Here is a 27,322-nt window from a genome sequence, read left to right as displayed (position 1 = left end):
TAATAAACGTTCACTTAATACAGGAAAATTTCTATACAAACAACTGGACACTGGGAAGCAACCGAGCTAAAAAAAGTCTGCCTTGACCTGACATTTTATATCAAAAATAATTAATCCTAACATTAATTTTGTTACAGTGGATTTAAATGGCCACCTTATATGGAATGATAGAGTATCACTACACGTTGAAGGTCGATTGAGGTACATTTTACGGTTTATATTTTCGCCTAAAACAAGCACATTTTTTAGCTAGGTACTTAAGTCATACTAATAATACAAATGCGAAAGTTTAAATGGATGGATGGATGGATGGATGGATGGATGTTTGTTAGAGATTGTAGCCTAGACGGCTGAATGTATCTGGACGAAATTTGGCATAGACGTAGAGAATAGTCTGGAAGAACAAATAGGCTACTTATTTTAGTTTTTTAAATTCCACGCGGACGGAGTTGCGAGCGAAAGCTAGTACTAAATAAAAGACAAGTCAAGTCTATAAATGAAAACAGAAAAACTGTACAGATCAACCGGCTCGGCTGTTAAGATTTTACCTATACACGGAATTGCACGAAACAGTCCAATTGTTTAGTTATAATTGAGCGTCTGTAGCGGGCTCAAGATTACATTGGTGTTTTGAGGTTTAGTTCGACTTCAGAGGTGACCATTGCAATGCTGTTTTAATGTAATTATTTTATTGCATTTACAGTGTAGCGCTTCAAGGAATATCGCTACTGGGCGCCGTACAGACGAAACCTACTCAGCTTAACAATGCGTTAGTCTTGCAGTTGGTAGGCCAGCACACTCGAGTACACATCGGTGACGTAGCAGTAAGTGTTGTTGAATAGAAGTTACTTATTACTATGTATTTTTACAATGTTACTATTATTAAATTGGGCACTAAAAGGGACGGATGAAAGGAGACTACATGTGGCAGAAATGAGAATGTTAAGATGGATGTGTGGGGTAACACGAATGGATAAGATACGGAATGAGTATATTAGAAGTTTGAGAGTAGCCCCACTGCCAGAAAAAGAAGTAAAAGATTAGCATGGAGTGGGCATGTTATGAGTAGGGATGAATCGCATGTTACAAGGAGAACGAAGAAGAGGTAGACCCAGAAAGAGATGGATGGATTGCGTGAAAGGTGACATGATCAAAAAGGGAGTAATGACTGAGATGACGTATGATAGAGATATTTGGAGGACAAAAACCTGTCGCGCCGGCATTGCGGGTGTAGGATAAGGAGGAATATGATGATGATAATGACTATTATTAAAAATTGTTTGTTTCAGTTGGAATTCAGAGGAACACGTTTTGATGTAATGAATACCTTCGATCCTATGACTGGTCCACCTAATTTTAGTGTACTTAATGACTCGTATGATAATCTGAAGGATCATATAGATAATTACGTGGCTAATGTCGTCTTTCAGCAAGCTAACGCAATACTTAATGGCCCAACAGTGGAACAGATATTAGCCTACTTATTACCAAAAGTTTAAAATCCCAAGAAAGTCAAGCGAAGGAAGCCTATTTGAATAATAAGTTTCTTAATTATAATTTACAAATAACGTGAAGTTTTTTACTCCTTCAAAGCGCTATACAATTTTTATTTAAGAATTCCTAAAAACTTTTTTCGTCATATTTGTCTTCTTTTCTCTCAATCATTTTCAAACGAATCTCTGACAACGAGAATGAACCGTCTAAATCCATTATTGCCATATTAACTTGGGAGAAAGGGAAAATCAATTTATAACTAATGGTTCCTATATTGAAGCATTTTTTTCAAATATTTGAGTATATTCATCTATTGGGAAGTCGGCAAAAAAGTAAGAACTGTCAAACGATATTTCTTTTCTCTCAATCTTTCTCAAATGATTTCATGGATGTACTTCTAGAACAGGATAGAGTTGTCCGTTCTATTCCTCTCTGGCGATGGTGACTATGTTAAAATGTGATTTAAGGACAGACATTATAAAAAACTTGTTTTTATTGTCTGACGTCAGCTGATTATTCGTCAGATGGATTTTAATTAACGTACTATTAGTGTTGTCATTAATGCATTTTTTAAAAACGATACTCACACATTGATAAATAAAAGCCTTGTGAAGTTTATGAAGCAAACCTAGCTTATTCTTAATATCTTAAATCTGAAATGAAAAACAGAAAGGAAAAAATAAGTGCATAAGTTGTTAATGTTTTTTTTTCTTGCAATAGAATTAGTCATGCACATGGTCACCGTCATTCTTCACCAACAAATGATGTTTAAAACCTGTGAAAATATAAACCGCAATCAGCATATCACTTGCTTCAGTAAGCCTCTGCGACACAAGTTCTTCCCATTTTAACTATAATTAAAAAATAAAATAAAAAAACTCCGCCTTTATTGCCCGAGTCAGGATGTCATGTCCGAATATCAAACAAATAAAAGAATACCTGCACGCCAATCGCAAAATTTTTGTGTTAATAAGGTTAATATTGCTTTAATATGCCGTTAATAAATTATTATTAATAATTAGAAACATTTTAAAAGTAAATATTTTTACTGCATTACATTACGTCAATTGCCTATTGTTCTACAAACAACGAAAGGATTGATATTTGGCAACTCTGGGTCACTGTTGGAAAGGGAAATGTCGGACACTTGTAGCCCTCTCACTCGGTTTCGATTTCATTTTGCGTTCAAAAAGACTCTTACACCCATAGCATAAGGTTTTATTTTCTTTATTTTAACTGCAACATGTACTGTACAGATAGAACTGACTCCTGTTATACGTAGTACTTATTACTTCCATGAGTGATACACATAAAAAATGTTTTGAAAGGGGTAACAAAATGGCTAATGTCAGTTAGACGTTATGTCAGTGTCAGTCTGACATAATAATGTCGTGGTAGTTTATACTTTATAGTTATTTCCTAAATAATTCCAAACGACAAAATAAACCAATTAGCAAGTAATAAGTGTATCCAATGCCGTTATTTATATTTTATCTTATCAAAGTCATTGAAACTTACATGTCATACATATGAATTTCACTTGAAATTCAAGTGTATGCTTTGGGAGCCAATCCAATTTGCAATGAAATGTCTGGGATTTCTGAGGTGACAATAAGTATCTTAAAATAGACAGATCAATTACGAAAGTCTACTTGCACTAGATTATAGATACATTTTCATAATAGATACCATTAAATGTAAACTGAGATGGGAGGTCGAAGCAAATTTCAAGAGATATCAAGAAATGTAAAAAAAATGTTGAGCTTTACCTATTTAAAAGCATTATTTCTGAACCCGGCGAAATTATCGATCACGGCCTTTATTATAATTATTGCAGAGTTAGTACTCAACATACTGATTGTAGAGAGAGTACCTTACACAGAAATTGATTGGAAAGCCTATATGCAAGAATGTGAAGGATTCCTAAATGGTACATTCGACTATAGTCAACTTCGAGGAGATACTGGTCCACTGGTCTACCCCGCTGGATTTGTTTACATATATTCTACATTTTATTTCTTAACAAATCAAGGACAAAATATAAAACTTGCTCAATATATATTTATTGGTATATATTTATTACAATTACACTTCGTTTTTAAGATTTACGAAAAGACTAGAAAAGTTCCACCATATGTGCTGCTTGTTACAATTTTAACTTCATACAGAATACACTCAATTCATGTTTTGAGATTGTTTAATGACCCAATAGCTGTTCTCTTCCTTTACATTGCTTTAAACTTCTTTTTAGAATCAAAGTGGAATTTAGGGAGCATTTTTTATAGCCTAGGTGTTTCTATAAAAATGAATATTATACTGTATGCCCCAGCTTTATTCTTTTTTTATTTGGTAAATTTAGGTTTGAAAGACACAATTAAACAAATATTCCTGTGTGGATTGATACAACTATTTCTTGGATTACCGTTTTTAATAGTAGCTCCAGTTTCTTACTTGCATGGTAGTTTTGATATTGGTCGTGTTTTTAATCATACTTGGACTGTAAATTATAGATTCCTAAAAGTGAAAATATTTGAAAATACATATTTCCATTTAACATTGTTAGCAATACATATTCTGCTGCTGATAATATTTTTACCTATGTGTATACAATATTTTAAGAGTTACTGTAGACTGAGATATGTTCAGAAACAAGTGCAACCGCAAATTGATGCCAAAAATGTTGAGAATAAAAGAAAAGCAAGAATTATAAAAGATAAGTTAAAATTACAAGAGGTAAATGAAGAAAAGCTAACAAAAGAGCAAGAGGAGTTCTTAAATTCATTTGAATCAATGCTACAAAAGACATCAAATACAAATTTGAAGAAAAAGAAAGTAGATGAAAGTGAGAATATACATTACAGCATTAACTTTGATGTAATATCTCAATTGTTCATTTTGCCCATGTTTCTGACCAACTTTATTGGAGTAGTTTGTGCGAGGAGTCTTCATTACCAGTTCTATTCATGGTATTTTCACAGCCTGCCTTATCTCTTATGGTCTACCAATCTGTCTGTTATTGTGAGATTTTTGATCCTAGCTCTAATTGAATTCTGTTGGAACACCTATCCGAGTACCAATGCAACGAGTGCAATGCTACATGTGTGTCATCTAATTATATTGTACAATATTTATAAGAAGACCTCAGCTGAGTTGAGAGTAGCTTCTAAAGTTGAATGATGACAGGCAAAATAATTTAAGGACTTTTTAATAAATATATAATAAGATTGTGTTCATTTGTTGTTTTTTGTCTCTTAATTTACTCTTATGTGGCATTTATATAAACTTGTAATTTAAAAATCTACATATTTTATTCATTGGCGACTTATGACCTAAATATTTTATTATGTTTGAACAAAGTATGTACATGTTTATTGTTCATTTGTTTTTTTTTTTAATTTCCCGAGCTAGTGCTTTCAATGTAGTTTATTTACTAAGAAACTGTTTTATATACTTTTTACAAATGTTTGTCATTATTGAGAAATAAATTCTATGAAAATTGATTTTAATTTATTTAGAGATCCTCATTCATTATGTCCATTTGTTCTTCAGTTAGTTTAAATGTGTGCCAGGGGAAACAAAAAAAACAGTAATATAAGCATTTTAAGGATTATTTATTACGAACCATATCAATACAACTAATCAAAGTAATGAAATCTAATTATAATCTTAAATTTAGAGATAGAGGCGCATAATACTTCCTCTGATATCACAATATCCGTTACTCGCCGCCTCGACTCCCTAGTTCCAAACATGTTGCACGTGTACCAATCGGATTATTATAATGTTATACATCTACCTATGTAACAAGTTTACTAAAATATTACACAGTTAAAGAGTAACAGTTTGTGATTCCACAAGAAATGTTCAATACAGTCAATGTAATAAAAAAAGTACGCAGTCAAACTACACTTTGTCTAATAAGTTGATGCGTTTGGCAACTCACGTCTAGGAAGTATCGTAGTTTCTGTACTGATTACGGCGTATTTTAGGCTGTCTATATACCGGCGCCGCCAGGACGCACGGTTTGTGTCGGCGGGTGGGTGGACTTGGCGGCTTGTGTCGAATTTTTTTCCAACGGCACAACTCGTTCACATTTTCAAATGAATAAGTGGAGAGGCATGCCGTCGGGAAACATGCGGACGCAAGCCGCCAGTAAGATCGGTTTTAAAAAAGCCGGCGGCTAAGATGTGTAGATAGCCTAATGAACGAGCATCTTAGTAAAATGAAATTTCACGCATAATTAACCAGCTAAAACACGTTTAAACAACAGTCACTTTTATAATTTAATGCTTCATATATTTGTCTATAAAGCAGTTACCTAAAAATGGAACTACATAAATTAACTATATTGGGTTTTTTAATACAGACAGTTTTTTCTGTTTATTCTAAATTTGATTTTAGGTTAAGAAATTTTTTATACAAATATAAAGACGAACAAGAAATTGAAATGAACAGGTTTTTTGTATTTTTCACTTGAATAGATCATTAAGTACCCATTCCTATTATGATTTGTTAAAACGAATCAACTTATATTAGACAGGATACGAAAGTGTGAGGGTCGCTTCCTAGGAGTCACTTCCCAGTTTCATTCCGCAAATCATAACAATAGAAGGAAGTCCATATTTTTGATTACACGATCTATTTATATTGTAAGATTAAACTTACGATTTTAAATAACATACCATAAATTGATTGCTACTCAATACATACACTTCATTACATGTATATGTATATAAACTTTTAAATATTACTATAATAAGACTTGAATTAAATGTATGTAAAGTAGAACTTTACTTCAAACGTGATTATTGATTACTATTAACTTGTGCACACCGGACCGCTTGCATTGTTCAGGTCAATATTTGAATAGAAGCTATAGATTGTGTTATTTCAGTCCATAATACCTAATATATAAATTTAGTCCAAGATCATAAAGAGAATACGAGACATACAATAGTGTAGGCTTTCTATATAACATATATGACATAAGAGCTATATTTATGGCATTATATAAATACAAGACATCATAGATCCGTCCACCCGACGAGGAGATACAACGGCAGTCTTACATGACTGGGCTTACAGCTAGAGGTACATAGAATCGGTGGCTAAATAGCATCTACACGAAGCCGAAATTTTTAGTTTTGATAGCGAGCAGCAGCTTGTGCTTGAGCACGTGTCGCGACGAGTAGAGCGGGATGTAGAGCCGCGAGATGCACGTGTTGGCGGTGGGCAGGTGCGCGTCGTCCGCCGGACGGATCGTCACCGACGGCATCGGCTGGAAGCCCTCCTCCGACGCCGGCAGCGCGGGCGAGCCCGTCCAGAAGTACACCTGCCGCAAACAATAAACCTTTTACCCGTTTCGTACAACGATTTATTACTCTTAAATTTAGTATAATTTGGCCTACACGCAAATGAGCCACTCCTTTAAATTTTTCTAAACATATGCTTGTAATAATTACAAAAACATACCAGATCTTGTCGTTCAAGATGAGTCATTTTGTCAACGATAGCCCAGAGCCAGCGTTTGAAGCGCACGAGCCGCTCGGGTGGCTCGCCGCTCTCGTCGTTGAAGCTCGTATACGAGACCAGCGCGGCCACGTTGATGTCGCCCACGCCGTTCAACAGCAGCCGCAGGTCTTCCGCGGTCAAGCCCTCCAGAGATGACTCGGGCAACACGTCCAGTACTCCTACACGTATCGACTGAAAGTAAAAATGAATTAAACATGTGCTAGCGACATTTTCCTTATAATATGCCGATGAAAAAACAACCGAAGAATATATAGTACATTTAGTAACATACCTCGAGTGCTTTTTCCTGCGAATGCAGCATCCGATGTTGCGCGTACTTGCGCACGTAATCGTACACGTTGAGCGCGGTCACTTCGATTTCTCGGCCACCGGGGACCAGCTCCACACAACCACCGCCTTCTTCTTCACACATTTCCAAACTGTAACAATATTAGAACAATTTTGAACCGACGTTCTACAGAATAAGACACTTTGATAAATTTTATTTGATCACAAATGGTTATAAGTGAAGCTGTTACCTAAAGTTGAGATCGAGAGCTGCAAACAAGGAATGAGAATCTCCATTCTCAGCGTCGGCGACGAGTTGGCGCAAGCTCTCGTAGACGACGGGGTCAAAGAACGCGAGATCATGGAAGCGTATCGGTCGAGCCAGGATGTATTTCAGCACGTGCCGATTGAGGAACATCGGGCACAGTTCATTTTGTAGCAGACACAGCCCAATGATTCTATAAGAAAAAAATGTGTAACTGTTAGTTATACTTAAATAACAATAGTAAAAGGCAATATACGCTGTAGTGTAACGTATAATGATGTGTAGAAAAATAATATTACGACATCATCCACATATTTTTTGAACTTAACATTATTATGTGGTGTTTGTAGTTCGGTCGTACCTGCCGACATTTCTAAAGGCGTTGATGCGCTCAGCGGTGGCGCGTCCCTGTCGCGGCGAGTAGTATCCGCGCTTGCCAGGCGAGTAGAAGAGAGGCGCCGCGTCGTCCGCCGCCGCCGCCGACGAGCCCGCGCCCAGCGCCGCGCCCGCGCCGCTGCCGCCGCTTGCGCCGCCGCCCCCGCCGCGCTCCGACAGCGAGAACACGTCCAGATCTACACACACAAAATAAATATAACATCAATTGACACTCAAACACAAGAAACACACTTGGGTTGTATGTGACAGAAGCTGCCTGTGTTCAAATCTTAAAATATTTTACTAACTTTCGTGGCGTGATATAATAGGTTTATGCTTACCTAGTATAGCTTCGGAAGGATTCATGACTATGAGGTCCATGGCCTCTCGCACTTTCTGTCTCAACGCATCTTCACTGGCAAGTAGGACTAAAAGCTGGGCAGGCGTCAACTCCAACAGCATCCCAGTGATTTTACCCGCAAATGTCGGATGTAGTGAGTGTACCTGCGATAAAAAATATACTGAATATCACTTTATGTTCTTGTAAATGTTCTGATACATGAGATGTGATAGTATATTTGCTCACTCTTGGGTATAATCGTTCGCCGAGCTGTGCCTGATGCAAAGTGAGATGTTCGTTATGTCCGCCGGGCCGGTCCCCGCTATACCCTGCCCCCTCATTTCCAGGTGCGGCCTGAAATGTGACAAAATATACATCTACCGCATTGTGTAAACAAGCCAATAACATGTGATATTTTTTAAAAAGAAGAATCTACAAAAAGCAAGTAAATGTATATAAAAGTAGTTACCTGTGGCGAGTAGGGCCTTGCATCGATGCTGAGGACGCGACGCGGCTCGCGCGCGGTGGGCGGCCGCGGCGCCGCTCTGCCCGGCACGCGCCGCGCCGTGTCCTTGGCGCGCGCCCGGCCAGCACCGCTGCTGCTAAATATCAATAAACGTTCGATACTAATTATTAATAGTAGTTCAAGACAATAAATCACTTTATTATATCTTAAAACTAATTCGAACTATGAATTTCTAAATTTTCCGATGTGCGCAGTGAATATTTACCGTGTGCCAGTGTTGGCGCTGGCGCCAGCATTAGTACTGCTGGAGCTCGAAGTACCGTTGGCCGCATTGCTGTTGATGTTGTTGCCCGACGTCGATTCCAAGGGGGGCAGTTTCTCATTTGCTAATAGCGCCTGTTGCAAAATTTATATGATAAACTAGCTTTCGCCCTTGCGGGCGTTGCAACAGAGTTGCCTCTGTTCACGTAGAATTAAAAAAAAAGTAAGTCAATGTGTTCTTCCAGACTATCCTCTACATTTATACCAACTTTCATCGAAATCCGTTCAGCCGTTTATGCTACAAACTCTAACAAACATCCATCCACCCATACATCTAAACTTTCACATGCATAATATAAGTATGAAGTATGATAGCAGCCAAACAAAGTAAGAAGCATGTATGTTTAATGTGTGGTGCGTGTGTGAATGTATTACCTCGGCGACGCTGGTGTAGAAGGAGCGGGCGACGCCGCTGCCCTCGCCGGGCTCGTCGCGGAAGGTGACCTTGACGCGGTTGACTGCGAGCGGCGGCTGCGCGCTGTGCGCGCGACGGTTCTGTCCCGCGAACGCGCTGTTCAACTCTGCGAACGTCTGCTGCAGCAGCTTCGCACGGTCGCGCTCCATCTGATAGAGAGAATATATAAATATAAAGTCAACGTTATTAAGTCTTACAATAAGCGTACCGGTCGGTTAATATAATTAGTAGAGATTAATTTAAATACATAATTAATATTATAAAGCTGTATACCTTATGTAGAGTCAAATCTTTTTGCTGCGAGTTGCGCAGCTTCTCCATGTCGCGCCTGAATTTGACCTCCTTGACGGGGAAGCCGCCGAGCTCAGCGACCACTGAGCCGGGCTCCAAGCCCACGTCCTCCGTGAACACGCGCCCGAACAGGTCCAGCGATAGCCGCCACCGGCCCAGCAATAGGTCGTGCGACACGCTCGCACCCAGAGATGGACAACTGCGCCTGTTGAATACACACATTACATTCCGTTTTAAATAAAGGCTTCATGTGTATTACTACACACAATACCTAAACTTAAAGTGGTGAAACTCAAATTATTTCACCGAGTAATGAATTATCCAGAAGACTTTTATGATATTTACTTTGATACAAGATACTTGTTTGTGTTACTTTCACTAAAACTGTTTTGAACAATCCAACTAGAAAAAAAAAACACAATACTAGGCAACCTAAAAAAAATATAGGTAAACAATATACATACGCTTGCGCAGGTGCATTAAGTACTTGTGTAGGTAACAAGGGCGTGGTGGTGAGGCCGGTCGTCTCGACGGTCACGTGCGCGGATATCTCCTGCGACTCCAAAGGATCAGCAACACTTAATAGTTCGCCCTGAAATATTCTTTAAATTAGCCAAACAAAAATAAAGTTTTATTATTGTTATTAAAAATCAGTTTTAAATAAAGATAGCGTTTTAAAATTGCAATATTCATATTAGCAAATATCCAAAAAAGGAAAACAAGCAAAGATATTAGTTTATTTTTAATTACAGATTAAAATTTATTTTAGTTACGGAACAAAATTTGAAATCATCTAATGTGGTTAAATCGTTTATTTATTCGTATGATTAGGTAAGTTTAAAGAAGGATTGTCCAATAGAAGAACGTTAGGGTATAATTTTGATAAAGAAAAAGTCCCCCAAATAAGTGGAGTGACTTACAGCACGTACAATAACAGTCTTGCCGGGGCTGCGCGAGGTGGAGGGGCGCGGCTCGTGCGCCGCCGCACTCGCGCCTGCAACATAAACAAACATAGCATTATATTATGAACGAAAAATTGTATACATAGCGGTTTTTACGTATATTTCACTTTTTAACGTTATTTTGTGAACAGTTCAAGATAACTTAAAGTGATATCACTATACATATTTAGCTTAGCAACAACTGAACTCGTTGTATACTAATTGGTACAAGTGAGACACGTCTTCAAAACGTAACACATCTTTACAAATATTTAGAGAGGAAAGATTTTTAAATTTGTATTTTTGTATGTATTGAAATAACTATAAGGCGGGGGAAATCGCGAGCAACACCTAGTTAATCATAAAACAGTAATGTACCAGGTTTAGGCAGCGCGATGTTCTGGTGGTGCGGCGCGTCAATGATGGAGCAGGCGGTGTCCACTAGCGTGTGGAACTCCGAGGGCGGCGGCTCCGGCCGCGAGCTGCTGCCTGACGTCGACGCGTGCGGATGCCTAACAAATATTTATTTTTTAACAAATTTCATTTTACGAAAGAATTTACAAAAAAGGGGGCGAACCAATACTATGTACAATTTGGGTACGTTAATATTTAAGGTTTTAATTGATTTTAACAAATAAACGAAGCTACACAAAGTAGCAGTCGATGTACCATTGTCCATTACAAAACATTAAAAAATATTTATTTCACACTTACCTGTGGTGTTTCTTCCTTTGAATTTGTCTGGCTTCATCGGAATCAGAGTCCGAAGGATATTCATTATCACTTCCGGTGTCCATTTTTGTCACAGTATCTTTAGCACAGGATAAGTCCTGTAAATTTTTATATATTGGTGGTTAAAATAGTATGTATAATACAGAAGAAAATCATCTATGTTCTCTTCATGTTTTTTTGTGACTGCCTTACCACTGTTTGCCATGAATTTACAGATTCACCTGGCTTGAGGTGGCCGAGCGCAGATGGCGCTTAGCCTGAACCTCGTTTTTAAGTAACTAAGCTTTACTTTGTTATTATTACCGGATTGGTTGATATACCAAAGAGTGTGTAACGTAAATAATACGTAACATAGTTACCTGCGGCTCGTCGCGCGCCATGGCGTGCGTGTGCGCGGGCGGGGCGGAGGCGGGGCGCGCGGGCGGGGACCAGCCGCGCTCGGTGCCGCGCGACGATAACCCAAGACGACGAGGAACCGCTTTCAACAGGCACACCACTTTAAGCTTTTATCATATGTCGCATTTACACCTTGTAAATTAGACTATAATTGGGTACTTATACATTTACAGTCGGGGGATATGGCGATGTTCCATCATAAAATTTACAGTGGTAAACCACTTTAACTAAACGTTTAAAAACGTTTTGAACATGCGTACAGACGCATATGTTTTCTATTATTACTCCGTCGTTTGTGAAACTCACTGCTACCTAATTGCTTATTTGTAAAAAGATGCAGAGTTATTCTCACTGCAAGGATCAACTTCTCTATAAGTGAAACACCGCGATTTTCCGCGTCTGTAAATACTGCTTATGTAGATGGTGGGACGGGGCATGAAGAGGGCTGGTTACCTTCAAGCGGGTTGGCGGCGCCGGCGTGTGCGTCGTCTGCGGGCGGCAGGGTGACGGGCTGGCGCGGCATGCCAAACAGGTCCTCGCGGCGCGCGTTGGGCTGCAGCAGCTGCGGCTGGTCGGCCAGCGGCAGCGCATCTTGCATTGTCACTGTTCGTTAATACATTTAATTGCCCTTTTGTAACATTCGAGTGCAGCAAACCAACTTACGCACATTTACATTTGTGTTAGCTGCAAAATTAGAACGTTGACATCGGCAGCAGTATAATTACAAATATTTCATATTAGAATTGCGCTACGCAAACGATGACCGTAACTGTATAATTTACGTATTGTGAACACACATATAGTAAGTAGAGGATTCTATTGAAACATAAAACATGTTAGTTAACAAAGTAATTAATTAATATTAAACCATTTAAAACGTAATATTTTTTTTAAAACTTACTGTTGAAAGGATCAGGCGGGGGACATCCCAGACAGAGCGTGGAATCTGAGCGCTGGAAGAATGCGTGCGTGCGGCCGCGTGCGCCGTCGCCCTCGCCGTCAGACTCGTTGGTGCCGCCGCCTCCCACCACCATCTCCTCTTCACCTTCCTCGTTTTCGTTTTCATCCTATATATTCACGATTAATTCATTTAATAAGTGTATAATACGCGACATTCAAAATTTATTGATAAGGCGAAAAGAAAAGAACTGTATATATATCTTTAATGAAAGAATGTAAGCTAACTTGTTTTGTCGTGATTCACCATCAATTGATTGTATAATAATAGTGTACTCACTGGTGTCCACAGATGCGGGTGGTGGTGCGGCTGCGGCTGCGCGGCACGCATGTAGTATATGAGCGCGTCGAGTACGTAGGCGACGTGCTTGAGCGCGGCCACGTCCAGCACCGGCAGCTGCTCCGCGTGCTCGGCGCTGTGCGCGCGCAGCAGCGACAGACAGTACGCCAGGAACTCGCGCCGCGCGCTGCCCGCCTCCACACCTAGACACACACATTACATATTACTTATTTAATTAAGAACAAGATTTAAAATTGAAAACAAAACATTGTAAACGTGAAACAATTACCCGCTTATTGCAAGAATTAGAGTAGATGCTATAATAATAACATTGTTTATAAAAATCGCGGTACCTTGGTCTCGATCACGGGTGCGGGGTCCCTCAGAGAAGCCGATAATGCGCGTAGCGGGCGAGGTGAATGAGGTGGTGCGCCGTGTGGTGGTGGCATTGGTGCGGTTGTGCTCCGCCGCAGCAGACCCCGCGTTGTTCGAAGTCAACGAAGCACCGAATCTGAACATTTTTAACAAATTACTTTCGTAGTCCTAAGCGGCACATGTACCACTTCTAACTACTGACTCCTACCTCAACTGAGCTTCAGTAGCGTCCATAACGGTTACGAGCCAGTCCCAAGTGGGTTTTAGTTGTCGTTCGAGGTAGCACTGCAGGCGCAGCGCCTCGCGGTACGCCAGCGGCACGAGGCGCGGCAACGGGAGAGTTATACGTTCATACTCCCACAGTAGATCTGCGATTTGCCGGATCACAATACCTGGAAAACATTGGTTTTTTCGTGTATAGAAAGAAGTAATAAGAAAGTCCTTCCATATTCTGTATAATATAATATATGCAAACTCACCGAACGCTCGTGCCAAGAAGGACGATGTGGTAGATGTAGAGTGCGGGTCGTGCGCGCCGGCAGCGGCCGCGGCGGCGGAGCGGCGCAGCGAGGCGGGGTCGATGAACACCAGCGAAGAGCTGCCCGTCAGCCGCACGCCACCCGCGCTGCTTGTCGTGCCGCGCGTCGGCTCGCGAGATCTAAACAGTGTCTTTATTTAATAAATTGCTCTTGTGAGACTACTTCTATTTGACAATATATTAGAATTTGTTATCCTAAGAGTTAATAATTTTAAAAAGTGTGCTTTGGTCAGGGAACGCTCTAGTTGATGGCTTTGTGTATTTGTGGCTCACCGTATCGCCCACTGCATGGAGTGCGGCGCGAGGTTGGGGCGCGCGGGCGGCGCGGCGCGGCGCTCCAGCGGCTCGCCGTCGTGCAGCGGCGGCTCGGTCTCGCCGTCCTGCTCGTCCGTCTCTCCCGCCTCCGAGTCCTCATCCTCCGGTTGCGTCGAGTCCCCGCTCTCGTCCTCTGGATACATTAGCAGCGATGCTATACCTGCTGCGTAGTCCACTTAGTTTAACACTTCTAAGGCTGCGTCCGTGAGGACACATTTCGCTTCAAGACACATTTGCGTTGCATCCTTGTAGCCTTCTTCGTAATGACATCCATTTATTTCCGTCTTCATTAAACTGATTGATTTTACAGTTTATTTGTGCGTTGACGAAAATTAAAAAAATAATTAAAGGGCAAAAAATAAAAAGGACGGAAAATCAAGGGATATTAATAACTAAAGCATGAGGGCTTCTAAATTATATCAAAATTGGGAATTACTCTCGTTGCCTACGACCAACATACCGGCATCAGAACCCTGCGTGGCACGAGTTTGCACACTGCGCTGCGCGGACTCTGCGTTGTCCTGGTCATCGGAGTCGCTCTCCGTCTCCACTTCGGCGAGCAGGTCCAGCTCGCTCTCGCTCTCGCCGCCCTCAGCGCGCTCCGTGCCGTTCTCAACGACTACATGTTGTTCTTGCCCTCTATAATATAATTGTTATTAACGCTTAGGGAAAAAATCTCGATTATCAACTAAAATGCCATCTATACCTCTCGCCCATTGCATCATCGTGCTGCGCGTCCGGGGTGGGGTCTGCGGCCGCCATGGCGGGCTCGTCGGTCTCGGAGGCGTCATCGTCGCCGCCCAGGGAGGGCGCTTCGGCCACATCATCTGCGTACTCAGTGGCGACAGGTGTGGAAGCGCGGTCCGGAGCCAGCGCTGACCCGCCCATTGAAGCTCCGCCTGCAGCCGTTCCGCGACCTCCGCCAGTGTTTGATTCTCTGTTATTTAAGTTTTTTTTTTAATATTTACAACAAATCTATAACATTGTTAATATACATATTAAGTTAACCGACTGACCAACAAACCACATCTAAAAATTAGTCTTAGGGCATATTAATTTAAATAAAAAAACATTTTCTGTATATACCTGCGACTGTGACCTAGCCGAGTATGTCCTGTAGACAGGGGCTCGACTCCAAACAAATCTTCGCTGCCATTAACAAGATCGACGTAGGTTGTGGCTAGGGGGAAAGGCGCAGTAGGGCGCACCACGCCGAGTCGGACCGGCGCCAGCAGCGCGTCCGCCGCCTCCACTAGCTCCTCCACGGCGAGCGCCACCAGCGCGGCGAACACACGCCGGCAACGGACCAACGAGGACGTAATCGAAAGCGGTCTGAGAAATAATAAATACATCAAACACGTTTCTTAAATTACATGTACAATTATAATACACTTACCTTTCCATAAGCGTTCAACAAAAAATATACAACATATTAAAAGTATATAAATACATAATTATAAATAAATAGACCACTATAAATAGTCTCGCCAAGAGTTACTGAAAAGAACCTACCCTCTCTTCTTGGCTGCACCTGGTGCCATCTCGACGCTGAATATGACGAAGATCCTTGCGACGGAGCGCACGAAGCGGCGGGCGACCTCGCGCGCGCGCTCCGCCCGCCCAGCCACCGCCTCGTTCTGCTGCTCGCGCATCAACGTGTGCAGCAGCGTGTCTAGCATCTGACACACACACACACATTAAATAAACAATGAAAATCTCATGACACCAATTCATATAATTAACTTTTTTTATCATTATGTTAAGTTTTAATGACATTTGAATTTATAAATCCGTTCTCACTTCATTAGTGCACTTAACGATGAGTGCGTGTGTAAACTTGTCGAGCAGGGTGGTGCCGGACTGGTTGAGCGAGGGGCTGCCGGGTCGACTTTCGTTATCCGAGGCAGTGGCGCCACACATAACAGCCGCTTCCACAGCTGCCCAATCACCTGGTATATTGAAAAAGCATTACTCAACTGCAAATAATACCTTAAGGCTTTTACTAGCAATATAGAAAGTCATTAAATATCTAGAAAGGTATGAAAGTACTCTAGCACACAGAAATAAGTAAAAAATACAACCGTGCCTTGATAGTGATTGATAGACAATTACCCAATAAATGTAAGAGAGCACGCCTCGCGAACCGCGGCGGTTCAAGGTCGTGGTCGGGCGTGTCCACCTCGGCGTCGGAGCCGGGCTGCTTGCGCGGCGCTCGGCCCCGCCCGCCGCCCGCGCGGAACTGACGCTGCTCCACCGCCTGCCGCCCCACAGTCTGCACCAGGAACAGCAGGATCGACTCGCCCCTACGAAAACGTCACATTATATCACGAGATTTTGTATAGTTTAACCTCCAATTAAGTGTACAAATAAAAAAACATACCTGGAGTTGAAATGTGTGGCGAGCTGCGTGTCCCTGGCGAGCCTGGCGAGGAGGTCGCAGCGCGCGGCCCAGTTGCCGCCCACCAGCGCCTTGCAGCGGCACTTCTCCCAGCAGTCGCAGTACGCGGTCGGCGACGTGCGCTTCAGTTTGCAGTCGTGCCCTTTGTGGCAAACCTTCACACCAAAGTAGCATTTATTTTCATTCAAATATCAACCTTGATAGACCAAATCACATTTGTAACCGGTATTTTGAGTAATAAGAAAATGAGCCAAAATAATTACCTTAGCACATTCAGTACAGCAGCAAAGCGATCCAGTGAGTCCACACGTCTTACATTCAAATATATCCTGAAAATCATTGAAACAAATAAATCATAAAAACAGAAATACCTGTAAGACCTAATGAAATAATTACGAGTAAATTTGAATTTATCTTAACAAGTGTCAATGTCGGCTAGTATTGTAGAGTATGTGTTTGTGTAAATGTACCTGGTTGATATGTTCCTGTCCTGTCCAGGTGAAGCTGCAGGTGTCGTTGCAGCAGAGCACGAGCAGCGGCGAGTGGTCGGGGTGCGCGTTGGGCGGGAAGATGGCATCGGAGCGCTGCGCCTCGTCCGCCTCGGGGCACGCCCGGATCGCGTCCAGCAGCACCAGCGCCGCGCGGTACGCGCGCTCGCCCACCGCCGCCATCAATGGTGTTTGGCCCATACCGTCCCTGTACAAATCATACTAATATTGTAAATGTAAGACTGGAAGGATGTTATCAGTAAACCAGTGTTATGACCTAAAATTAAAAAGGCCAAATAATTTTTTTTGGATCGAAAAAAATTATCAAGTGTTTGTGACTGGATAAATTAATATATTATTGATTTACTTGGCGAGCAGCAGCTGCATGAGGTAGGGCTGCAGGACGGCACTGTCGCAAAGCGCGCGCAGTGCGGCCAGCGCGTTGCCGCGCCGCTCCGCAGGGTCCGCGCTCACCGCGCCGCCGCCGTTCGCACCGCCGTTTGATATTTTACTGCATAACAAAGGTAAATTCCATTTGATGATTAGTAGGTTTTGATTTTTTTTGAATAAAACTTCAAGAAACCAAAACTTAATGCTGTGAATGCAGCAATTAATCATTACTATTATTTTACCTGTTATTAGTGAGTCCCATTAAACTGTCTTCATCGCCGGAAGCCTCGAATGTTTCTGGGGGCCAAGAAATAGCTGGCACAGCCTCATCGGTATTGTTTCCACTGCCGCTAGTGCCGCTCGCTACGTTCGGCATCGTAGAATTTTCTACTATTTCAAATGCCAAATTAGTAAAAACTAACTAACAACGATGACTGATCGTCAAAGGAATGACCGCTTTGATTAAATTATCTTTATAGCTTTGGATACATTCGGAATTTTTTTTAATCAATACATTCATTAGAAGAAAGAAAGTAGTTATATAGAGATTAAAGAATGATTTAACTAACCTGGTACAACATCTTGGAATATTAAATGTATGTGCGAAAATTGCTGTATTAGTATTGTCTACAACAATAGTGTTTCATAAATAAACTTACCAACATCGGGTTCTTTGTTGGAGGTAGGTGCGCACATGTGCACACAAGCATGTAGTATGTTCCTGTTGCCGTCGCACCGCTCTTGAAGGATCGAAAGTATTTGTTGTTCTGCACGAAAATTAACAAATATTACAAACTATAATAGAGAACATTATTTAATTCATTTAGTTATATTCCATATAAGTAAGGTATTTTGCTGTATACTTACTGCCGTTGTCTGCTTCGAGCAGATGCAGCAGCTGGCGCACGCCGTCCAGGTCGCAGCGCAGCACGCGCGGCATCATCAGCTGCGGCTCCGGTACTATTATTATAAGCGCCACCTACCAAATAATTGAGAGATATTAAGTAACATTAAGGCAAACAAGCAAGCGGCCACCTGGATACGCCGAAATGGCGAAACGTTGCCAGCCCTAAGTTGACAGAAGCAGAGAAGCACACAAACAGGATATTTCCCCTTCTTGTGCGTCTCCTCCGTTGTCAAATCCACTTTTTCTTCCCATTGTATCCTCTTAAGAAAAGAGTGAAAAGGAAAAGGGACTAAAATTAGGGCTCCGGCACCAGACTCATCAAACGAAAAGCGGAATTGCTTCTACTTCACGCCTGTCTTCTGGGGTGTCGTAACATCGGACGAGCCAGCCCATTCGTGCTAAGATGTTAAAAGGGGCTCTACCAATGTGCAATGTGTACCTGTGACTTGAGCGCGGCGTGGTGCGAGTGCGCGGCGCCGTGCGGCTGCAGCGGGAGCGCGTGCGCGGCGAGGGCGCGCGCGGGCGGCAGGTTGAGCGGCGGCGGCTCGCGCACCATGCCCACGCAGTCGCGCGCTATCGGGTACAGAGCGCCGTTGCCGTCCGCCATCACCACCACCGCCTCGCTACCCTGCACACGCAACATATAATATATCATATAATATCATATAATCGTAACGAAAACAGGTTAAAACCTAATGCTTCTCGATAATGTCGCTAAACTATCTTTGTCTCGGTTTCTATATGTTGTAATAAATTTGCGTATAAAAACTTTAGATAACAACTTACTTCTGCGGCGGTAGCGAGCTGAATGCCTGCTCCATTAGTGTGTCCGAGCAAAGCCTCGTGGTCGGTGGGGAAAACGCTGTCGGTGAGCGCGCGCGTGGCGCCCACCGCGTACACGGCGTAAGCCAGCGCGCCGCCCGGACGACGTACTATGGCGTGCACCCCACGACTGTCGACCTATTTCACATTTTTCATTTATTATTTGAGAACCAGAAAAATACTACTTTTTTCTACATTTTTAAGGAATTAAAAATGTACAAAAATGATGCTGATACTTACTGCGATATTAATAACTTGCAACTCCGGCGGCAAGGCGACCTTTCTGGGCGATCGCTGCAGGCAGTCCGGTCCCCGGGAGCCGGATCCACAGCCCGGAGCCCACTTCACCGCTACCAAATCATCTTTGCGGACGAGCCGGCAGTCTTGGAGCACGGTGGTCCAGTCATCAGTTGTAGAGGGCGACACCTCCTTGCCGTCCTTGCCCAGAGTCGGAAACCGCACTGCCGCGTACGCTCCGTCAACTTTGAGCACGCGACCCAACGGCACGCTCTTCACATCCTCCAGAAAGACCACTTCCTTCAAAGGCCACTCTTCCTCGTCACGTTTGGAGCCATCGTTGGAAGAACCCTCCTCGCCGCGGACAGTCACACGTTTAGCACGTTCTAAAATAATCACATGTGTTTGTTCAAATATTTTTTTCATTTTGTGATTACATATTTATGTATATTTTACTGCTGGTTCAGTTTAGTTAGCTCATTAAAGAATACAAAACATATAAGGGTGCAAACTACAGTACAATCAATAAATGTCTAACAAACTTACTGTGTGAAGTACTGGTGTCGCTGCAGGTGGAAGAGGCGGGGCTGGGCGGCGGCGGCATGTCTAAGCGGTCCGCCATGTCCTTGTTGCTGTCCTTGCCACTGTCCTTACCGCTGCCGCCCGAAGAGGACGCTTTCACCGAGGACACGGTCAGAGGAGATTGGTTCTGTAAACATATTCAATATTACATATAAACTCATACTGGTAGGGGTAGCAAAAAATCTCTTGGCGAAATATTAACCTGAATATCTCTCTTGTCCTTATCTGAGATGGAGCGGTCTAGTTGAGGCGGCGGCAGCAACTTGAAGCGGCACATGTCCGATAAGTTCCAGGCCGCGTTTTGCAACACGCCCACTTTCGGCACTCCCGAGGACATGTTGAAGCCTGGATGACAACAAAGAGATTTAGCAGGAGATGGTGAGCGATGAAGTACTTCTCTGTAATTACTAAATAATGCTAAAAAGTTAGAGGATAGTATTAATAATAATTGGGATTAGTAACACTCTACAGACCTATAGCGCCTGGCTGGTACATGGGCGCGTTCTTCATGGTGACGTTCTGACCGGCCTGCAGGTCCTGCGGCGCGGCGGAGGAGTGTCCGCGCTGCTGCTTGCGGGAGCGCGCGCGGTGCTTCTCCCACAGCCGCGCGCGTTGCCCCAGCGGCAACACGCCCCTGCACACAAACTATATAAGCACCCACCTAACTAATGTTAATGATTTTCCTTTGGCCCGAGTATTACATCCCTTGCTATTACCACTCACTTTTGTTACGTATAATTAGTTTTACAGAAATATTATTCGTGTATTTGAGGATTTTTATCCTTTGTTTTATGATTTTAGACATTTTTGTCTATTTACATAATCATTTTTTTTTAAGATAGTAAGAATTAACATAGATTATATTTTTTAAGATAGTATGAAGTAAATCCACAATTACATACCACCAGTAGAGAGCTCCAGAGTCAAGTTTGGCCACGGTGTATAGCGAGCAGGCGTGCAGGGACACCGCCTTGTCGCTGCCAAACTCCGTGAACGTCTGCAGCGCGTGCTCCAGACGTGCGGCGCCCGGTGCATGCGCTAAACAATACAAATTTGTTGTAAACAGAGAAAGAAATATGAGCTTCTATACTAATATAATAAAGTGTAAACACACACTACTTCGTGGCGTAGGACGTCAGCAATCACAGCATATGTTTTAATAATTCTTTCTTTAATAAAAAGCCCGACACTTACGACTCAATTTTGGCTATACATTTTTACGCTATTAAACTTAGGGGTAAATAAATTGAAAAATCCTTCATGTGGGAAAGGGACCATAAATAACAAGCTGCCAACATTAAGGAAGCGAGGTTATTATGGTAACGAAGAATATGAAGCCACACGGAAACAGTTAGTTTCAAATAATTTTTGTTTGTCAATCAATAATACTCTGCAATTTTTTGAGTGTCCATCAAGGTTTCAGTTTCGCTTCGTACGGCTAGGTTGGCTAAAAAGTCATGTTAAACGAAGTTTGAAAACCGTTGCCATTATCAATAGTGGTAGCTATTGCTTGATAATGATCTTACCAATAGACTCATCGAGGAAGGTGGCAATCCTTCCGGTGTCAGTTAGGACGGAGACGCGTATGCCGGCGGCACTGATGTTGACGATGCGCTCGCCCGACATCATACCGAGCCAGTTGCCGCGCGGGTGGTAAAGGCTGTTAGAACTAGAGCACTGCAATAAAAACATTTAGCTTACAAACAAGAATCTATTTATCGTCTAAACTTGACTTAATAACTATATTTTGTTGTTATCCTATTTTAAATAAAATTTAAATGAAAAAAAAAAAACGAATGTATGGAATATGTCGTACTTTGTTATATTAACTTAAGTGTGCAATTGAGACGATATACGTACGTCATTGCGCTGGTAGGGATGCGCGTCGGCCCAGCGCCACTGGTGCAGCTGGCCGTGGCTGGAGATGGCCACGAGCTCGCTGTAAGTGGCTGCGATGTGCGTGAAGCGGATATTGCTGTCCCAATACTCCAACTCCTCGGACACCCACAGAGGCGACGCGCTCATAGCTGAATCTTTCTTCTTGTTGTCAACTTCAAATATTACATCATTTAAAAATGGGTTGGTAAATATGTGAACATCCAACTTTGCTTACATGTTATAGAAAACAATAAAAGAAAATAATACATGTAAAAAAGATATGTTTAAATAGAGAGCCTGAAATTAAGAAACATATTAATTAACATGATTCAATAGAAAATGTCATATTTCAACTAATACCTCCATCTTTATCCCACGATGTGTCTCTTAGAGCGGATTCGAGCCACCTCCTCGGGCCGAAGTACTGTCGGTCACGCCACCTGCTGAATTCCGTAGGCCGCTCCTGCGTGGAACTGTTGCCCTCGCGGCTGGCGCCGGCGCGCCCGCCGCTGCTGCTGCTGCCGCCGCCGTTACGACTGCCAGGTTGTTTACATTAAAAGTAACCCATTTTAATTTTTTGTTTTTATATGTCCAGATATTTTTATTTCTTTATTTACTTAAATGACTGTTGATATATTCTCGCTGACTGTATTGAGGCTTTTTAGAATCTGGACATATAAACTAACACACAGATAACTACACAAAAACAACACCCAATAACAAAACAAACACAAAACAGAAACTGCGTAAGCTTGTCAGCGTGCTAGATCGGGGCTTGAGTTCTAAGTTCGCTAAGGGTTGTGGAGAAGAGGCCAGGAGCGTAGCACGACAGGTATACCTTCTGATAGCCGCGTACCCGAAGATGTCCTCGGAGAACATCGCGTCGGCGTCGATGATAACGGAATGGTCCTGCTGCGTGGCGTGGAAACCGCTGTCGAGCAGCGAGATGAGGTCCTCGGGCACGTAGCCGTCGCCGCCCTCGCCGCCCTCCGGCTCCTCGCCCTCCTCGTCGTCGCGGGACAGCAAGTTGTTTACGGCCAGGTTCACGTCAAGATTTGTACGCTGTGTAACATTTATTGCGTATACTAACTTTACGTGGTCGTCATCATCGATAATTTGTAAATTACAATTTGAAACTAAGGACAGAAAAGTAGTATAGTAGTATTAAAATAATGTGAGTTTTAAGTTTTACCTGTAATTCTCTTATAATGAGACTGCGACTTTTGCCTTGAAGTACAACTTGCGCCTGTGTTACCAAATCTTCAGGCACAAAAGGCGCCGGAACGGATACGACCCTTCCGGAGCTAGACGCGCCTATAATAACGCCAGTGGCACGGCTCGTAGATCCTGAGACATTATCTAATTAAATAAAACGTCTAGTTTACATGAAATTGCTATTTACTTGGTTTCACAACACTCTTTAAGTTATACCTTGTGAACTGGGTGCTGCACGGATCGAGTTTCTCATAATTCGAGCTCTAGTCCGTGGCTGCTGCCTAGAACCGCAGCCGCCACTGCTGCCTCCCTGTTTCCCCCCACTCGTCCCTCCGCCGCCACTTCCTCCGCCTCCATTGCCTCCGTTCTTACTGGCATCCGCTTTGCTCAAGTCGAGCCTGTCGGGGATGATGGAGAATGCGGCGCGGCATATTGTGCCGTCGTCAAGTAGGCAAGCGATGTGAGCGGGGCCAGCGGTCACTGCTCGCACACCGCGCAGCGTGCTGAGCGCTGACGATCCAGCCCCTGTCCCATATCGATTCCAACGTTCAGATACTTCTTTTAACCTAAAACCAAACATTCACAGTTTCAACTCTGTATGACTTTAAATTATTAATTCGCGCTTTTAATCCTTATTTTTGTGTATCCTTTATTTCGATCCAAAGCAAAAATTAACTAAATAGAGAAACATTAAATTGCACAGGGCGGCGATTGCGTCTTTTGATTTTTTTTAGTTATTTTGTGAAAATTTGGAGAATATGGACAGATAAGTCATTCAGATTAATCAAAGGTAAACCACACTCTTGAAAAGCTAAAAATTAAAGAGAAAAACCTTTAAAAAATAACAAATAACATGGAATCAGATGTAAATTATATGTGGCCATGATAACAAGTGGGTGGGGGTCAGGTAGGACTGCTACCCCCTTAAATAACAGAATAAATATAAAATACATACTAAACATTGGGATTTACATAAATAATTGAAATATTGTGTATCTTACGAATAAAAATAGGTATTTTTTACTACTAGCCCCCCTCAAAGCCTAGATTATTAGCTGGCAACACCCTTGATGGTATTGTTGAATAAGATATTGAATAACCTAAATTTTACCAACTAGTTATTATAAAAGTCTAAACAGTTATTTGATTAGGATATGTATTTAGTGAATGCAACAGGGTTTTAGCTTAGTTGTGGTCCACTGATGCACATCTTTACAAAGTGGCTAAATGTCATCACCAATGCTCTCTTCTCAGTATTATAATGAAATAAATAGTAAATAACAATGATTCTTTATTTTATGGCTGCACAAATGGCTCCATCAACCAAAGTAACCATAACCTCACAAAATACAGGTGTGATGTGGAAGTGATTCTGCATTTCATGTGATAAATGTGTGTGCCACAAGCTAATTCAAGTTCTCATTCCCTTCACACCCTTATTTAATAAGAAATTGGAAAGAAAAATATATTTAAATGAGTGAGGGGTTTTAATGTACACCTTTGTCCTCTATCCTTTAAAAGTATGTAACAAATCCACAACCATCTAACCCATAGCAGATATGAGCAAAGAAATCATAATAGTCATTTGTTTAAATTGTGATTAGAATGATCAGCACTTCAAACTATCCTTCAAAAATTTTTTTCACACAAAAAATGTATAGTGAAGTAGAATGTATTAAATGTTACATTAGAATAATTGAACGTCTAATATCGGCTTATAAGAATGTAATCTGATAGTAAACTTAACCAAGGGATGAGGCTGTTCGCACTATTATATGCAGAGAGTTAACAAACTATGTGGAAATATTGTTTGACAGGACAATTTCCATTCAAGACTTCGTTATTGGACCACTATGAAAACCTTTTCATTCGTTTGCTTACAATCAAATACTGAAACAATATTTATGTGTATAACTGCATCTTAAATGATAAAGTCATGCACGACTTAACATTTTAATGGAGTTTATGGATAAACATTTTAATGGAGTTTATCCATAAACTCCATTAAAATGTTGATGTTCCTTAAATTGTTTGCGGCACTTACTAAGCATGTATCTAAATTTCATTTTAGTATTTGGGCACTAGACACTATATGACTTGCTGCTAATAGTACTGAAGATTGGCACAGTAATACATATGACAGATGTCTGTTTTGTGTTGGTGGTGACAGTATGGAGTGATCAACTAGGTTTCTTTCCCGTTGCAGCACACTTGACAGTGTCGCCACCATTGTGACAACAACCAACAGTTAGGACAAGTTTTATTACACCAATATAGTTAACACCAGTTTGATTTTTTTTTATAACATAAGGTGGCAAACGAGCAAGCGGTCACCTGAATCCACCGAAATGGAAAGCGACCGCTGATCATAAACATCCGCAATTGCAGATGCTTTGCCTACCCTTAATTGACGGAGGCGACATACATAAAGAGGACATTTCCCCTTCCTATGAGTCTCCGCCGTCAAGTCCACTTTTCCTTCCCATCCTTTCCACTTAAGAAAATCGGAAAATTAGGCCTCTGGCACCACACTAATCAGACGAAACGCGGAATTGCGTCCACTTTTGCTGTATTCTGTGTGGTCGTGATATGACACCGGGCGAGCCAACCTATTCATGCGAAGATGTTAAAGCGGGCTCTACCACTGTTAATCATCAAGAGTGGACTTTTTTTGAGAACTTTCCTGTAAAACCCTAAAAAGGGAAAGTTCTCAATTTTATTTTTGGAATTTCAAGATAAAAATATTTAATGTACATAGTTCATTGATATAAAAAAAATCGCAATATGTCAATAGAAACCATTTGTAAATCTTTCTAGTCTGTGCAAAATGTGTAACAACATTGCAAATATTTGAGCTTATTTTAATTCAACATTCTAGTCAATAAAATAAAGGGTACTTTTTTTGATGAAGTATGATTTTGCGTAACTTTTACAACGCGTACCCTTTACAAGATTATAGATTATCATATTATTGCTTTTTAACAGAGTCGACTTGAAAATAAAAAACAGATATATAGGTTTAACATAGATTTTGAATAAAGACATTACATAAACTTAAAATCTAAAATAGCCGACTATGGATAAATAGTAAGAATTTTGAAGGTGTATTAAGAAATAATGGGCGTCAACGCAACTTGTTACAGGTATTATGATTTTAAATTAAGGTTCAGATATTATTCTAGGATATTTGGGGTTCGCAAAATGATCACGGCATCGTGTCAAGTCGATTTAGATTACGCCATTAGGGATCTCAATAATCTAGTGTATTCAAGAAAAAATAGAAAATTGTAATAGGATTTATACGAAGATACTTATCAAAATATTTCTAGAAGCTTAAAGAAACGATAGTTCCTTTCATAATGTCAAGAAACGTATTGTTGTTAACTATCGATCAATTTTTTATTACTCATTACCAAGCATAGAATTTGTCGACATATATAATGGAGTCCACTAAATAACAGAAATAACAGGCGTACCTGTCTATCAATTGATCCTCTGTCCCAGGCAAAGGATGAACCACAAAATGCATAGAAGACATTTCCGTAAGACGTTTTGTCTTATGTTTTTAGTAATTGAACAATGTGCACTTCAACATTAGAATCAACCACAAAAGTTGTTAGAACAAAAGAACACCACCATCTAAAAACTTCCAACAACCACCATATTTTATTTCTTGTGATTCCACTAGTAATCGTTTTTCGTTCTCAAATACATGTGAGTCGGTACATGACGAAAAAAGAAAGAAAATATCAACATGGCTTCTACGTCTGTAATGTTGGTTTTCCTGAAACTTGAAGTAATTACCATCATTGCCAACATAAAAACTACAAAAATCGCCAATAAATTATTGAAAAAGGACGTTCATTTCCATGTACAAAACAAGTAAATTGTTAAAGTCATGGAGGTATTACAAATAAAACAAATAACACTATCAATGTTATACAGACATCTTTGCCATTATAACTGCAAAATTAAACTTTACTATAAAACAAATGTGTATATTTTACAATGTTTGAATTAAAGTTCCAATAGCTTGTGAAAGAAAAGTTTATTTTGTGCTTTTATTTTAAAACCAACAGAAAAAGAATCACCATACAGTTATTAC

General features: G+C 41.3%; 2 protein-coding genes across 12 annotated transcripts; one reads left to right on the top strand and one right to left on the bottom strand.

Annotated features, from left to right (window-relative positions):
* The first annotated feature begins 2,852 nt into the window (after positions 1 to 2,852).
* Positions 2,853 to 4,727, top strand: LOC106111036 (lethal(2)neighbour of tid protein 2). Its single transcript, XM_013293001.1, has one exon. It carries the CDS (start codon positions 3,202 to 3,204, stop codon positions 4,669 to 4,671), a length of 1,470 nt encoding a protein of 489 aa, XP_013148455.1. The 5' UTR covers positions 2,853 to 3,201; the 3' UTR covers positions 4,672 to 4,727.
* Positions 4,728 to 5,086: 359 nt separating this feature from the next.
* Positions 5,087 to 26,997, bottom strand: LOC106111122 (E3 ubiquitin-protein ligase UBR5). 11 transcript variants are annotated; one of them, XM_013293104.1, is made up of 50 exons: positions 26,694 to 26,997; positions 23,434 to 23,783; positions 23,195 to 23,361; positions 22,841 to 23,064; positions 22,363 to 22,538; positions 21,985 to 22,175; positions 21,651 to 21,801; positions 21,027 to 21,162; positions 20,598 to 20,758; positions 20,327 to 20,469; positions 20,089 to 20,251; positions 19,546 to 19,928; positions 19,270 to 19,443; positions 18,923 to 19,111; positions 18,444 to 18,555; positions 18,236 to 18,343; positions 17,819 to 17,966; positions 17,554 to 17,697; positions 17,169 to 17,394; positions 16,962 to 17,027; positions 16,681 to 16,853; positions 16,413 to 16,603; positions 16,101 to 16,249; positions 15,813 to 15,979; positions 15,387 to 15,632; positions 15,007 to 15,237; positions 14,761 to 14,939; positions 14,259 to 14,463; positions 13,927 to 14,105; positions 13,656 to 13,839; positions 13,426 to 13,583; positions 13,073 to 13,275; positions 12,737 to 12,902; positions 12,289 to 12,438; positions 11,799 to 11,935; positions 11,422 to 11,537; positions 11,086 to 11,219; positions 10,687 to 10,760; positions 10,231 to 10,358; positions 9,749 to 9,971; positions 9,436 to 9,624; positions 9,005 to 9,135; positions 8,743 to 8,875; positions 8,520 to 8,627; positions 8,275 to 8,437; positions 7,920 to 8,130; positions 7,545 to 7,751; positions 7,298 to 7,445; positions 6,967 to 7,197; positions 5,087 to 6,826 (listed from the first exon to the last, which is right to left on the bottom strand). In XM_013293104.1, exons 1-50 carry the CDS (start codon positions 26,753 to 26,755, stop codon positions 6,614 to 6,616), a joined length of 8,601 nt encoding a protein of 2,866 aa, XP_013148558.1. In that variant the 5' UTR covers positions 26,756 to 26,997; the 3' UTR covers positions 5,087 to 6,613. The 11 variants fall into 11 exon arrangements, with proteins under 11 accessions (XP_013148558.1, XP_013148560.1, XP_013148562.1 ...); XM_013293106.1 differs by having other exon boundaries at positions 8,743 to 8,872; XM_013293108.1 differs by having other exon boundaries at positions 10,696 to 10,760.
* Between the last annotated feature and the right edge of the window lie 325 nt (positions 26,998 to 27,322).

This window comes from Papilio polytes, unplaced genomic scaffold, assembly GCF_000836215.1.
Source record: "Papilio polytes unplaced genomic scaffold, Ppol_1.0 DF824180.1, whole genome shotgun sequence".
NCBI lineage: Eukaryota > Metazoa > Arthropoda > Insecta > Lepidoptera > Papilionidae > Papilio > Papilio polytes.
The sequence above is the reverse complement of the archived record's forward strand: the minus strand, read 5'-3'. Positions and strand labels throughout refer to the sequence as shown.

Excerpts from the sequence above, each read along its gene's own strand:
- LOC106111036 (XM_013293001.1), top strand. The coding sequence starts at position 3,202 with ATGGGAGGTCGAAGCAAATTTCAAGAGATATCAAGAAATGTAAAAAAA.
- LOC106111122 (XM_013293104.1), bottom strand. The coding sequence starts at position 26,755 with ATGTCTTCTATGCATTTTGTGGTTCATCCTTTGCCTGGGACAGAGGAT. Across the intron at positions 16,604-16,680 it reads GCCACACATTTCAACTCCAG|GGGCGAGTCGATCCTGCTGT; the intron begins GTATGTTTTTTT and ends ACGTTTTCGTAG. Across the intron at positions 13,584-13,655 it reads GCTACTGAAGCTCAGTTGAG|ATTCGGTGCTTCGTTGACTT; the intron begins GTAGGAGTCAGT and ends AAAAATGTTCAG.